At 39.7% G+C, this 15613-nt stretch overlaps 1 protein-coding gene across 3 annotated transcripts in view; it reads right to left on the bottom strand.

Annotated features, from left to right (window-relative positions):
- The window catches only part of DDC (dopa decarboxylase), a 57339-nt gene that overhangs the window by 32737 nt on the left and 8989 nt on the right, over positions 1 to 15613 (bottom strand). For all 3 annotated transcript variants that reach the window (XR_004841987.1, XM_009638726.2, XM_035894137.1), the window contains exons 4-5: positions 11465 to 11599; positions 7961 to 8104 (exon numbers count right to left, since the gene is read on the bottom strand). Coding sequence is in view for 2 of the 3 variants with exons in the window: in XM_009638726.2 (XP_009637021.1) it covers positions 7961 to 8104; positions 11465 to 11599 (279 nt within the window). In the remaining variant the exon portion in view is untranslated. The remainder of the gene's footprint in view (positions 1 to 7960; positions 8105 to 11464; positions 11600 to 15613) is intronic.

The raw sequence follows: 15613 nt of genomic DNA, 5'->3' as shown, positions 1-15613 counted from the left end.
TCCGGCTCACCTCCGCCAGACTTCAACTTGGCTGCAGCGCCCCTGACACACTGCTGGGCAACGGGTTGAGGGCTCATACTAGCCCCCTGTCCCTCTAACCCTTGCGTATCATCCCCTAGCCTGTCGCTGGCCAGCCCGATAGGTTCCCCTTCCCCCTTCACATCTAGTTTAAAGCCCTGTCAATGAGCCCCGCAAGCTCCTGGGCAAAGACCCTCTTCTCCTTTTGAGAAAGCTGGCTACCATTTGATGCCAGCAAGCCCGGTGCCATGTAGACCATCCCGTGGTCAAAGAACCCAAAGTTGTGGCGGCAGAACCCAAAGTTGAAGAGTGTTGAAGTACAAAGGAATTAGATCATTTATCCAAGGTCCCACACAAACTACAGAACAGCCAGGACGTGACTATAAATAGGTCAAATCCAGAATTTTGGGGTTTTATTTTTGTACTTACAGTTACTTTTACTCTCTAGTACGCTGTCAGTGCACTATCTTTTGCTTTCACTGTTTTTCCCTATATATCTGCAATTAGACACATTTTTCAGTGAGTTGGGGATGGCAGGGAGTGTGGAGGGGTGGGGTGTGTGCACGTCCCTCAGCAAATTCATGACAAGACTTTTAAGAAGACAAAGGAACACCGAGCTGAGATTTGTCCGTCCACTAGACCTTTCAAGAAACAAACATACTGCCGCAGCAAAACATAGATACCATTATGCATTTAAACTCCATACAGTGCATTTTTGCCTCAGAGCTCCATAACAAGTAGGTACGCAGGGCCTTTGGGGGTCACTGCTCTCCCTTGTAGCGGGAGTGATACCATCAGGAAATGTTTCCAGTAGCTCCTTCTCTGTACTGGACTTCTCTGGCTCACCCAGAGTGCATGGGACAGGGCGGACATTTGGCCTGTTCTGTTACAGTCATCATGATGTGAGTAAGCATTTCTGTAGCAAAGGACTGTGGTCATATTTAGGTTACCTGGCGTGGCCTTATCTGCTTTCAGCTTTTTGGCTCTCTCTCTAGCACAAGCAGCTTTCTGCTTCCGAGAAAAATAATTTCATGTTATTATGCCAGTAGCAAATTGTTTGTCAAAATCCTATAATCTGTTTTAGCCTAATATCATGTTTCACTTGCCAAGTGCGTGCTCTTTTCTATTCTTCTAGCTCAGACATCCACATGCTGTCTCTCCTGCATTTCACTCACAACTCGTTCATTCTAGGAGTTCCTCAAAAGTTCCTCCGTTACTCAAAAGTTAAACAGTGCCAACTTTTTCAGGAGGGTCTTTTTTCCTTCTTTTTGAAAAGTTGATACACATTTTCACCAAGTATTTCTGCCCTAATTAAACAGACTGCTTGATAGCTACCCATATGTTACCCTTCTATTTGGTCCCTTGAACGCTCATCCTCATTCAGAAGTTGTCACTCGCTTTCAAGCTGGAGATTCCCTTTTTCACCTCTACCACCTATTGGATATCAGAGATTGTTACAAATCATCTACAGCCACATCCTGAAGCAGGTCCTGTGCACACCTTGGGACTAAAAGTGGGTTGTCCCTCTGGAGGTTCCCTCACTAGTCCTCCCAATAACTTCTTGTGAAGTTTTCACATGTTTGTTTATTTTTGCTTCCCACATTTCCCATCAAGCTTTTTTTTTTCCCCCCTTTCTTTTCATTCTATTAAATGAAGTAGCAACAGCAAAATAAAGGCCTGACAGCTTGGAAAAAATAATCTGGTTATGAGACAAAGAGTTGGAGAAATGTGACAGGATTTTCATTTGCAAGTTCCAGGTTTTTAGAAAATTCGTGCAAAGCGGGAGATGGTTGGGTTACTACTTACTAAACCAGTTTTCAAAATTTATAGGAAATCCCACACTAACATAAACATCCAGTAAAAAGGGCAGGTGGATATGTATTCAAAAAGCCAGAAATTTTCAAGTCATACATCCCAAGAATATTAAACTAACTCATTAATCTATTGCTAGAGAGGTCAAACCTCTCTTTTAAGTACACTTTTGACTATTTCTGCATCTATATTATACCATATACCTCAGAGATATTTTAAATTGTTGTAGGGAGCTGAATTTTTCTGCTTAGTGGAAAGCACCCAGATAGTACTCAATTCATATAAATTTATGTACACTTTTAGAGGAAGTCATATCCTGCCTTTATATAGGGCAGATCTGATTAAATGTAGCCATATAAAACCCTGAAAACATTATATCCCTGACAGCGCACGTGTTCTGCCGACTTCACAGTTACAGCAATATTAATAACTGTAATCATTTTTCATTGCACCAAGAAAAAATGTTGGCTATGGGAAAAGCTATTATTAAAATAAGTAAGGGACAATTCAGTATTTTTTCCACATCAAGTTACTAAGAACCTTAGTTTGGAACGGAAACAGTTCGAAAATGAGAAGCACATTGAACATGTAGTTAATACAATTTTGTTTCTAACATATTTTTCCCTCAAAATAATCTAATCTTTATCTATACTGGGCCTTCCCATATTCCTGAGACACATTAGAAGAACAGAATAACTGCCATGCCTTGAGGTACATTTATGACTTCTCTGGAAGTTTAATCATCCTTTGAGGGAGGCTGCTTTAAAAAGATTGCAGGATATTTTTAAAAAAAGGAATAAGTTTGCTCCTTTTTTTTGCTAACAGGGCATGCATGTATGGAGTGAAAATGTATTTATCGCACTATTGTCTACCTAAGATGTTCCCACAATCAGGAGAAACCTGCATTTCATCTTTGGCTGAACTACAGATCTACAAATTGTGTCACGAGAAATGGAGGATACCATGATGAAAATTCTGCTTTTTCTATATACATAAAGAATCATAGAATCATAGAATCATAGAATGTTTAGGGTTGGAAGGGACCACTAGTGGTCATCTAGTCCAACCCCCCTGCAGTGAGCAGGGCCACTGCTAACTAGATCAGATTGCTCAGAGCCCCATCCAACCTGGCCTTGAATGTTTCCAGGGATGGGGCCTCCACTACCTCTCTGGGCAACCTGTTCCAGTGTTTTACCACTCTTATTGTAAAAAATTTCTTCCTTACCTCTAGCCTGAACCTACCCTGTTCTAGTTTAAAACCATTTCCCCTTGTCCTAACACAGCTGGTCCTACTAAAAAGACGTTCCCCATCTTTCCTATAGGCCCCCTTTAGGTACTGGAAGGCCGCAATCAGGTCTCCCCGTAGCCTCCTTTTCTCCAGACTGAACAAGCCCAACTCTCTCAGCCTGTCCTCATAGGAGAGGTGCTCCAGCCCTCGGATCATTTTTGTGGCCCTCCTCTGGACCCGTTCCAACAGTTCCATGTCCTTCTTGTGCTGAGGGCTCCAGAGCTGGAATGGGGGTTAACCCATTGGACTGGAAAATGCTCACATAAAGAGTGCACTATAGACTTAGCTCTGCTTTTATACATATATTTTATGATCATATGGTGTAGACTTTCTGACAAGATTAGAGTGAAATTATCTTGGCTAGTCCAGCAATTAAAATAATGATGGAGATTTCACAACAGAAAGGTACACATGATTGTTATTAGCATCGTACTGCAGTTTAAGTACTCTTCTCCTAATCAGGATAAGGAGTATGTTGCTTCAGTGAGAGATTATATGAGTTCAAACATATGCACAGTTGTTTAAATAATGGCTTATTCTGTAAAGTATACCTCAGTTTCTAAAATAATTTTGTTGTCCTCTCTGCAGGTGCCTAAGCCTCAAAGCTACTTGTTTTAATTCTCAGAAACCACTTAAAGTGACAGCATCTGCTCTTGTCAGGGCCCTCATTACCCCACCTCAGCACTACACAATGAATCTAACTCAATTTGTAACCAGTGTAACGCCAGCAAAATCACATTTGTGCGAAGGGCGGGGGACAGGCTGCATCACAGAAATGGGACTGATGGCTCAGTATAGCCCGCAGGCCTTATCCTTTTCAGGTTGTGCACTTCAAATTTGACGCAGCCCTGCTTGCGAATACAAAGCAGCTGAAACGCTTGCCTCAGTCATCTCGTATTACTTTCCTGAAATCAAGAGCTATGTCAGGGAGCATGCATGAATCTTTATGATGCCTGAGAGCAATGACTCTCAATCTTTTCAACTGGAAGACCTCCCACAGCTTTTGAAAGAGATGTGGACACATTTTGCACAGTGTCACCATAACGGTTTTAATTTGCAATTAACTAAAGTCAGACAGAACTTTCCATGTTCTCCGATGTCCTGGTTTTGGCTGGGACAGAGTTATTTTTATTTTCTCCTACTCCGTTGTTTGCCAGCTTGCACTCATGAGAATGTCTGTGACTTGAAGAAAACTGCAGCAGTTTACTAAACCACCACGCAGTATTTCAAAAAACAGCAATCATTCACAAACTGTGGGTTAAGAAACATCGCCCTAGACAGATATACACGTCTCGAGAATGCTTCTTCCAACTGGTAATCTGTGGTCAGGATCTAAATGTTAACTTCCACTGAAAAGATGGCTCCTCTGTCAGTCTAATTCTGATTTATTGTTTTCCAAGTGAGCCCACATACAAACAGCCTGCTGCTTAATATCCTGCAGATCATCATTCAGAGAAGTCATTTCAGCTAGAATCAGGGAGATTTCACTCCGGGCCTTTGTTCATCAGGAAGGCGATCGCGTTATAGCAGCTTTATACCAGCTGAGGCTGTTGAAGTATATTGTACTATATATATGCCAGCTGCAGTGTATCAGTGTTGATTTATGAAAGACAGCATAAAGCTCACAGGCCACTTACATTCAGGTGAGCTAGGCTTGAATGCAGTGGGCTCTACGTCTGCATCCAGCAGCGCTTTACTTAGTGGTCTCCGCATTTGAGCATCCCGGTCAACATTCGTCCAACATAGAGGCCTGTCTCAAGCTGGGAGCATAGGGCTCATCTGAGAAAGGCGTTTACGCACGTGCTTAACCACTGGTTAGCATTTATAATTAATGAAATGGGCTTGACTTCAGCACGTGCTTTAAAGCTCCCCCTTAACTGGCAGCCAGCTGAAGGGCTGCCTATCAGCCACACTTGGAAAAATGTTCCTCAGTAAATTGTGTCAACTTTAGTGCCTCAACACCTGACATGGCTAAGTGCTTTGTTTGCACAGTCTGCTTGCTTTACTCTATGAAAATATCTCTGTTTCAATTTCTGCAAAAGTATTTTGAAAGAGACAAATTGACACAAGTCTGAACTTAGAAATAAAAAAAAGGAAACAAAAGTAGGTCTGGGTACGCTAATTGGCAATAGCCTTCACTGAACAAAATGACACACACATTACTAGTGCTAAAAGATACTGACGGTGGATAGGAATTCAAAGACTTGTTTTAAAGACAACGCCCCTCCCAAAGACTGACTGCCAAATCAAATCTTATGTATGTGAAAAGCAAACCTATAATTACCAGATTGTTGCAAGGAGAGAACCTGTTTCACATCAAGCAAACGTGCCCCTGATTCTCCACTCACCTCTACAAGCAAAACACTTGCATCAAGTTCAGTATAATGATTCCTCACCTATTCATTAAATATAAGAGGAGAATCATGCCTATAAGGCATTGTAATTTGTTTTCATCTTTTTAATCCCCTACAAAACTTTTTTTTTTTGCTGATAAGGGACACTGCATCAGCTTGGATGCAACCAAGATCTCTTCATTAGGAATGATCTCTCTGCTGTCGCAAGTCTCTTCAGGCAGAATTTCTTCCGTTGAACTTTTTGCTTTGATGTTGAATCACTCCCCTTAGTGAAGGATCAGTGAATACGGGGAGACAAGGAATAAAGTGGTGTAAGGTGTTTCCTTGGCAATGTGCATATCTTTGTCACCAGAACAAAATAAAATAGCACCAAATTACTCAAGAACAAAAGAAATGGAAAGGCTTTTGAAATCTGCAAACCAGAAAAGGGAGCACTAATACAGTGCATGGACTGCTGCTCCACATGACAGAGAATTAACACACCTTTTGAGTTAAGAGGCCAACCATGAGGATAATGAGATCTAGTTTAATCTAAGCTGACATGTTTTATGTATACAAATAAATGGAAGACCTGGCACAGGCCATATTAACTCAGACTGAGCCTCTACTGTCTTTGAAAGCCTGTTTTGCCCAGCTAAGCAAACAGAGGAAGAAAAACAACCATTAAATCACCCTTTGTAAAGGTGTCACTGAATGCATAAACCAGAATTTTTATTTCTTCTTGCTACACATAGAAAAAATAATGAGGAGTGAATATTTATGAGGGGCAAGTTGCATTTTTTTTTGGTTAATGGAGAAAAGGTGAGGAAAAAACAAATTAAATTTGTAATTAGGGCATGGAGATGTGGTATAGTGCTGTACTTGTAACTGTTTAAAATTAACAGTAGCATAAACAAATAGAATCTTATGTAAGATATTATGAGCTGGTACCATATAACAGAGAAATAAAACATGCTTTATGGCACAACTCCACTTCCATAGGTGCAGCCCACAGAAGAAAGTTCCTTCAGGCAGCATTCATCTCAAGGACTCACTAGTTCTAGACAGGCTAGAAATTAGCAGCATTCTGCACCTCTGAAAAACAATTGTCACTCTAGTCATCCTCATGCTACATACAAACAGACACTAAAGGTTACTAACACGAAGAGTAAAAAGATTACATTTTCAAAAGAGCTTGGTGAAATTTAAGCTTCTTTTTCCTGTTTGGCACTTATCCATGGCTATAAGCAAGCTTAATCTGCTAATTCTTCTGAAAACAGTTACTAGAAATTTAAGTCACATTAGCCCTTTTCAAAATGTTACCACATGAAAGAGAAGAAAAAATCGTTGCCAGACATGACTTTTCTGAAAAAAATGTCATATTTTTGACTTTCTTAAAAAATCCCATTTCTAAAGTTCTTAGTTTCTACAACAGGCTTTTTTTTTCCCCGTCCAATTTTTCTTCAGTGTAGGCCAGTAAAAACATGCTATTGGTAGCATATGATAACCCTTTATAGGTCTATACAGCTCATGGTCTATATCAAGTTTTGTAGAGAAATAATACTTGAAAATGAGCAAAAAAATTTTGTTGATGATGTACAAAACCACAACAGAGTTTACTTACTCCAAACATATGTAAAAACAAATGGTAAAATCTTGTTTTAACCTGAAATAGTAAGATGGTGTTCTGAACTGACAGGAGGAGTGGATCTGATGAATAAGCAAATATCCTTTTTGATCAAGTACTTATCACAGTAGAACCAAACTTTAGAATTGTATCCAATATAACACTGTTCTGTGTCAAAAACTGGGGGATTATGAGCTTTAGCTACTGAGATAGAAACATTTGCTTTTGCTGGATGGCTGAGGAAGCAGGAATCTCTGGAAAGGAAAGTGGACAGGTAACAAGAAGAGATGACACCTTAAAACTTCCACAGCCAGATTCCCTATAGCTCACCTGTTAGAGACAAGTCACATACAAATACCCATCTGAAAATGTCTGATTTTGCTGATATTTGGGGTATGTTATGGACATTGATTTCTTTGCTAAGGTAGTGAGGAGGAGAAACTATTTTTTCTTGAAAATACATAAGTTTGAGACACCATAATTTAATTTATTGCCTTTAAACTTGTTTTACATGTAAGTAAGTTAGAACCTGAAAAATAGAAGTATATCTTTGTAAAAGGGGGAGTTCAGAATTCAAGTGTTAGGAGATCATAACATTGCAGGATTACATGCAACTACAAAATTCACCTGCATTTATTCAGCTGTCTAATATAACTTTAAGTCCTTTTAAAACATCATTTTTGCTGAGAAGAGCAACGAGCTGCTCAAATGAGTTGCTTGTACTGCGCAGAAAGGTGTGTGAAGAACACTTATGGAACCTGTCCTAGTATTCTAGCTAGGCTGCCTATCGATCCCTTTGTTAGGGATGAGATCATCTACTCATGACAAAAATAGCTTATCAGAAGCAATAAATCCACTGATAAATTAAAATCCATTACTCACGAAGAACGGGATAAGACCAGAAGCTTTGTCTTCATCCAAAACTTTCTTTAGGGCTGAACCACAAACACTAAATGTATCATCTGAAGAAACATTTTTAATCTTCACACCACCAATTAACGCAGCCCTTTCCACTGATGAATGAGCCTACAAGGAAATGGGCAGGTTTTATGACAGATACCTTTTATCAGAATGTAAGAAGTTCATTTGAATTTGACAACAAAAAGTCATTTCTTTCAAGTAAAGCAATACTTGAGATCCTGGGACTGTTGCTGGTACATAACAGATACATACCTCTCCCTCTTCCATATAGATAGACACACACACACACAACCACTAATAGAAACCCTGAAGTATTCTTGAAACCATTGCCATGGCATCATTCAGACAAGAGTTCAATTAACCTTAGTGAGAGCTTTAATTAACGTGTTCACAATTAGGTAGGATTGATTTAGAGCTTCAGGATTTGGCTCCAAACCAAGCAAAAGACATGCAGATAATCAGCTTGCCTGATAATGATTCAGTTGCTCACTAGCATATTTTTGTGGCATACAGCTTTGCTGAACCCTACATCATAGTATGGTATAGATAGACTGAGATATTTTCTTACATTACCTTTTTTTTTAGATTACCTACTGAATAAATTGCCATTCAATCATCCATTCAATCATTTTGGTAGGCAGTTAAGGATCGTTCCCAATATGTTATTTTATTTATAAATCATTTTATTTGAATTCCCCTTAAATAATATCTTTTAGAAGAGAAAGTATAACTCAGTAAATAAAAACAAAGATATGACTAAGAAATTCTTATAAAATTGTGAAGCACAATACTATAATAACTCTATTTACAGTAAAAGGTATGTTTAGCCACAAAATACTGTCTTCAAAGCATGACTAAAACAAACAAACAAAAAAAGCTATTTTATCTCCCACCTTCTACAATTTCATGAATTGTCATTAATTCGAAAGAGAAAAATTCCTCACCTTTTCATATCTTGACTATTCTGATTCATAATCTCAATCCTATCCTTGTTGGTTCTTGCTAGTGCCTACAAGAGCATTTACTAATTCTATTCTAATTTAGCATATAATCATGGAAAAGATTAAGCCAAAACATAGGTTGAGCAAGACCAGATGAAGATGAAGTTTCTGCCTTTCAACTTCACATATGCCTGAAGTGGTGTGTTTTAAAGGCAGGTTGACTACTAACTTGTATCTCAGCAGTGCCTCTTGTTAAAGTACTTTCCCAAACTAATTAGGCACCAGCTTGAGAAAATGTAGAAATCTAGACTTGAAAAAGTGTGTGTACCATAGCAATACCATACTTCATTAAAGTGTACAACGGAGAGAGGTAACTTGTAACTGATTTATACAAGAATAGTAAATAAGCAAACAGTAATAACACACTGAGGTTGTCAGCCAGTCAGAACCTCAGGATTCCTTCCTCAGATCTCCAGAATTGTAGTAAGGCTGGTAACTACAGCCATTCACAATCTTAAGGGTAAAACTGCCAAGATGCTTTTGCGTTATAACAAATCTTTAGTGACTTGCTGCTCCATGGAATCCCTAGTCCTCAGCCAAGTACTCGGGAATTTCCCACCATCCTTAAGCAGAGCAAGGAACGAAAAAATCAGTGAAATGAGTGGGCAGCTGCTTAAGGTAGCCAAATAAACATGGCCAAAAAAGGCCAATGAAGGAAATGGCCTGAGAAAATTTGAGAATATCAGAAAACTACCCTGACTTCTGTTCTGGTCCCAAACAGTCAGGTGTCTACTATCAGGGGTGGTTGGATGCTTCTCTCAGCCCTGAGGTCTCACATTCAGCGTCCCTTGCAAGAGGAGCCTCAGCCAGGGTAGCCCAGGCACTAAAAAAGACAGGGATCCTCTTCTGTTGTCTCCAAATCCCCAAGCAGTTATTGGGGAAAGCTTTTTTGCCAGTCCTGCTCTGTACTCATTAACACAAAGCAAAATTATTTCAACGGCATAAAGACTTTCTCCAAATGCTGAGAAGCTAAAATGATCTCCCAAGATATACGAGATCTGAGTTCAGCTTTCTGCTCTGGGTCTCCTTACCAGCCAGCTCTTTACCTCCCTCCTAATGCATTCTTGCAATGTTATGCTCTGTCAGTGCATGGTTTTCTCTCCCCCAGAATGGCTTAGGCTTACTTTCTTTTGTGGATTATTGCCTCTTAGTCACACAGGTCTGTTCTTAATGCAGAAGGACCGGTGAGCTCTGCAACAATCTGCTTTGAAAGGTCAGCAATATCTTAAGGCAAATCCTCCTGTAAACATAAAATCCTCTGACCTTCAGTAGGCAGGAAGGCTTGTCAGTCCTCATTTCAGGTCAGCCACTTACATGGGACCAAAAATGAAAACAAATAAAAGGCTTTGTGCATCACTGGGTCAGGGTTTGAGCTCTGGGACTGGCGGTCTGCACAACACAGACCTTAGGGTCCCAGACAAAAAAAAGGACAAATACCCTTTGTGCCTTTTGAAAACAGTTATCTTACCTCGTATTTTCTTGTCCTGAGTCTTCTCACCCCACCAGTGTAGGCCCCCTTCCCACCAGCAAAGAACAAGTGTACTTTGAACTCGCTCTCCAGTGCTTTTTAACATACACTTAGCAGTAAATCAAGGTAAGCCTGAAACATGGCCATCCTATTCTGCATAATCAGATATTACTTTAAAGTAAACATCAAGGACTAAGAAGTTTCTTCTATCTACCTCATTGACATTTAGATGAGAAAATGTCATAGCTATTGAGAGAAGCAACACTGCTTGGCCCTTCAGTAGGATTAGTGTGTCAGAAAGGTAAGAGCAGCAGAACTCACAAGACTAAAATTTGCTTTCATTAACACTAAAAGCCTCTCGTGGTCCTGGCCTGCTGGGAATTTAACCTAACTCAGTCTGCTAAATACCACTCACAGTCAGAAATCAAGGATTGTTTTCTTAGAAGATTTCTTAGCTGTATTGATACATGGAGATTTTAGGAGTTTTTTTCTTTAAAAAAAAAAAAAAAGTTTGGGGCTTCTTCAAGTACTATGACCAATTTGCTTTATATCCACGCACTAGGTTTGTCTGTGTGCACGCACCTGCACCCATGCACGCGTAGAGGGAGGGGATATATATGTGTTTGTTTGCACATGTGTATATAGGAGGAAAATAATGTGTGCACACACGGACACAAGCCTAGATGTAACAAGAGGTGGTCTAGACTTACTCAACACAACCGAAATTAACCCTTATGCATGTGTCTTTCTTTACTTCAAATGAGCTCTTTGTGTAAAGAAGCAATACTTTGTAACACTGACCTCTGGGCATTTATTCTTTGTATAATGGCAGCACACATGAGATTCCAGCCCCCTTATGTTGCACAGTAAGATTTAAACAAGCAAAACCAAATAGTCACCAATCCAAAGAATTTATACTTAATTCACCTGCCTATTGAGATGGCTGAAATTGTTGAGTAGAGACCCTTTGTTTCCATGTTTTTGAGAGGTACTCACCTGATCAGAAGCATAGGCCACCAGCCTGCCCATGATGTCTGCTTCTGTTAGCTCAGGCTTTTCTGACTGCACCCGTCTGATAGACTTTGTTCTTGCAGCAAGCAGCGAAATCAGGGTGGCCTCGCTTGCACTTCCCTGTGGGACAAATTGAAGGAAGGTTCAAAAGGAAGACCTTCCAGAAGAAGAAAAGCAACATTTTCTTCCGCATGAATCTGCGAAGTTGTTAACAGAAAGCGCGTATAAGAAACTGCGCAACCTCATGCTTTTTAAGAATATGTGTGACAGCAAGGGAGGAATCTCTATTTGATCTTGGTCTCCTCCTTCCTGATGCCTCTGTCTGCTCTCTTTAATCTCTATGCTTGTTCAGTTTAGGCACCAGCCTTGCAATCAGTGCTAGAAAGCTGGACTCACAGACCTAAATGCATGTGAAAAGGCTCTTGAACCAGGCACCGATCAAACAGTTACAACCAGTAACAACGGCAGAGTAACTGTTGACTTCTATTACTCTGGATTTCCACACATTTAACTTCCACCAGAATCTGACTGTCAGCTCTCATTTCTGTCAAGCAACATGCATAATTATAACACATTTAATATTTAGAGTTACCCTGGGCAAGTCAATTATTGTGGCTAAAAGAGAAAGAATGCTGAAAAAGCAAGAGAGCTATGATTCAGTATAGCTAACTGCATTTCAAAGTATTAGTTATGTACGTTTTCTTCATAAAAACACACAGGTGAAAGGAACAGTCACACGCCGTTTCCAAATTGCCCTTTGACTCCCAAAACATGAGTTTAGATTGCATCTTGGCTACTCTGTGACAACAAATAGAGGAATTTTTTGTATCAGTTGATCTGTTAATTTCACAAGAGAATAGCAGCTCCTGCAAATTCTTGTTATGGTTTTCCTCTAGAACAGGCAGATGAAACATGCTCTAAACTGCCCTTTTGAACTCTAAGTAACAGTTTGTAAACACATGTTCATAAATTTCAGTGGGTTTGGGTGTCCATATGCAAGACGGAGTTTTTAGGTACTTTGAAAGTTGAGCAGTTGTCGTGTGAATCCTCCTCTGCCAAGCACGTAACACTGCAATGAATACAGTGGCTTATATTAATAGGTATGGCTCAGAAATATCCTCAGTGCCAACAAGCTAATTTTGGAGTGATGTTTCTTATGCTGCATCAAAATGCTATCCTCCCTCTGCTGAAGACCTGTGTATACTTACTAATTGTAACAATTGTTTAAATATTTGGGAAGTCTTATTTCTTCCCTGGAGGTGGGCCTGATCCTACAGATTTCATACCTGAGAATGATCCCAGTGAACTCAGGCTTTCTCCTAATACTGAAGTTAGCTGAGCTATTTATATGAGACAAAGCTGCCTTCTATACATGTCAACATCTCAGCAGTGAGTGAACACAACCCAGCTGAAATTCAACAGCCTGAAGTAAGCACGAAAAAGACAGTCCCTAAACATTCACTAAATGTCTTGCCATGACAAATATATTTTAGCTGCCTTTCCGCTGGTGTGGGATTTGAGGAATGTAGACCCCAGGGTCTGCGTCAGAGCACAAAGGTGAGCTGGAGACAGTTTTGTGCATTTCTTATAGCTGCTGCTGCTGCTGCATACAGCATTATGACAACTGAGGGGAATATCACAGATACAGAACAGTATAGGAAAACAAATATCCCTCTTGGGTCAAGTAAGGTAGAACTTCCATGTGGACGCAAGGGATGAAGGAAATTCTGTCCATTAATTATAACATAATCTGGCAATCTCCCCATTTAACCTTATTCTGCATATGGTCTGTATCCGGGTACTCAGAGTACTTATCAGAATATGTGAACACTGAGAAATCATACCTGTCTGTGGTTCTCAAAACTCATGATGCAAGAGCGTGTGCACACAATTATCTTCATCTTACACATAAAGAAGTTTCAAGATCTGATTCATCTTACTTTATCTGTCTAAAAAGTTAAGTATCTGAGATAAAATAATTGTTCAGGGTCCCTTAGTATTCAGTGGAGAGAGGTAAGCATATCCAGAAAGCAATAATTCCATCTATTTTAGGCAAATATTCTGGACTGAGATAAATGGTTCCTCTGAAGGTACCTTCTTGTATGCTCAACTTTAGCTGACAAAATGTGAGATGAATCCCACACAGTGAGAAAGTTTCTCTGATGAGATACTTCTGTCATCATGTCTTTGTTACCAAAACTATTTCTGCCGTGCTCAGCACAATATTATCTAAGTAACAGTGAAAAAAAAATCCCATGCTTCCTGACAGTCCTGTGAGCTAGAATATAATGACTCGGGTCCTGGGTGTCCAGCAGATGTGAGACATGTTTTACAATCAAGAATATCACCTATTTGCTGAGAAGCTGGGTTTTTTCCTATTTTTTTTTTTTACAAGGAATACAACCTTCTAAAGAACCCTGCATAATCGGAAGACCTGCATAATGGGCATATACTATCAGACAATGTTGCCTGAAATACCCTTTCCAGCAATCCAGCAGATGAGAATACTTTTCATTTGTGCAAACCACTGCAACTTACTGTGATGTTCATAAAGTCTTCCAGGTAAGTTGTATGTCCTCATAATGAAGCTGGGCAACATAAAGCCTGTGTGCAAGACCTAACTCCATCTCACATCAGGCAAGTCACTGAAAACAACCTTTCTAAACCTGGCTTCTTCACAGTAGTTAGTTCTAGCACCTTTGCATTTAATATGTGGGAAATAATACTAATTATTACTTTTATTAAAGTGTATATTTAAGGGGATACATGAAAATCTTTCAAACATGTGGAGAAAATGGCTTTTTTTTTTTTTTAATGATAAGGCCTTGTAAAACTGTTAAGTGTCTTTCTATGACTGTAAGGAATATGCATATTAAAGAAATGTGTACAAATATATAAAAGAAAATGGCTGTAGGAAATTCCAAAGGTTAAGGCATTAATTTGAGATCCAGAAATTTAAGCCCCTACTATTCTGGAGAATAGAATATTGCCTGGCTGGGCAGGCAAATGACTTAGGCTCAAGAATAGCCTGAGCCTTCTGAGGAGTGCCACAGAATGTCCTGGCATCCTGGCTGTTCATCCAGGCTGGTGCGTAGTCAGTGTATACAACAGCTCTTGTATGAATTTCCTTACACAGAAATAAGGATGAATAGGAAAGGGCCTGTTGTCCAGCTGAGCCCTGCCTCCTGATATATAGCTGGGACATAGCCTAAAGGCACCTGAATCCAGGAACTTGGAAATGCTTTTTAGATGTCTCATGATAGACATAGGCTTTTTCACCTTTCCTCAGTTTCCATAAGTCACCTTTTTTTATACTGAGGCTTACAGTGTTTGCAGAACCTGGTTTGTAAGGCTCTTCTATTCACTTGGCACAAAAGTCTTCTGCTAAATATTTTTGAGGAGAAAAACCCTTGGTTCTTGAACTACTCGGCTAACTGACAAGAAAGACAGATCAGCAGTGTTCCTTGCCAGGCCAAAGATAGGCTGAGTTTCATTTTGCTTCACCCTTAAAATACTTTTCCTTTGCAGAGCAGACACAGTCTTTAAAATTCAAAGTAGGTACACTTTTCAGCAGTTTATCTAGAATGAACAGCAGGATACAAGCTTCAGGAAGAAAGTTGCTTTCTCACTTATTTTTAAAAGCTGGTTTTTTTTCTCCTCTTGAATGCTGTATTCTGCATTAAGTGAAGGATGATGATACCTTTCCTTTTACCGCAAGCAAACAAAGGTTGCCATGGCAAGCAGGCTCAAGAGGCGGAAGAAATGTCAGCAAGAGCTGATGTTCGTGTCCACCAGAGCTCTGAACTGCATTTTTCTTTCATCTTTTGCCATTTTCTAGTGTCATCCTGCACACAACAACAAAGTGCTTCATATTGACATAGACTTTCAAATGTAATTAAGAGCCAATTTTCACAGGCTCAGTTTTACCCAATACCACAATAATTACTTGGTATTTACCAAGAGAATGACTGTCACTTTCACACGCTCATGTTGTCTTTGCCTCACGCTCTCTTATTTGTATCATTATTGTTTCAAGAGCAAGACAAGAAGATCTGCAGCACAAATGACTTCATCATAAGCAGGAACACAGAGCCCACTCTCAAGTCTTGAAACTGACTGGTTTCTGATGAAAAT

Source organism: Egretta garzetta, unplaced genomic scaffold, assembly GCF_000687185.1.
Source record: "Egretta garzetta isolate BGI_Z169 unplaced genomic scaffold, ASM68718v1 scaffold264, whole genome shotgun sequence".
Taxonomy (NCBI): Eukaryota; Metazoa; Chordata; class Aves; order Pelecaniformes; family Ardeidae; genus Egretta; species Egretta garzetta.
The sequence above is the reverse complement of the archived record's forward strand: the minus strand, read 5'-3'. Positions and strand labels throughout refer to the sequence as shown.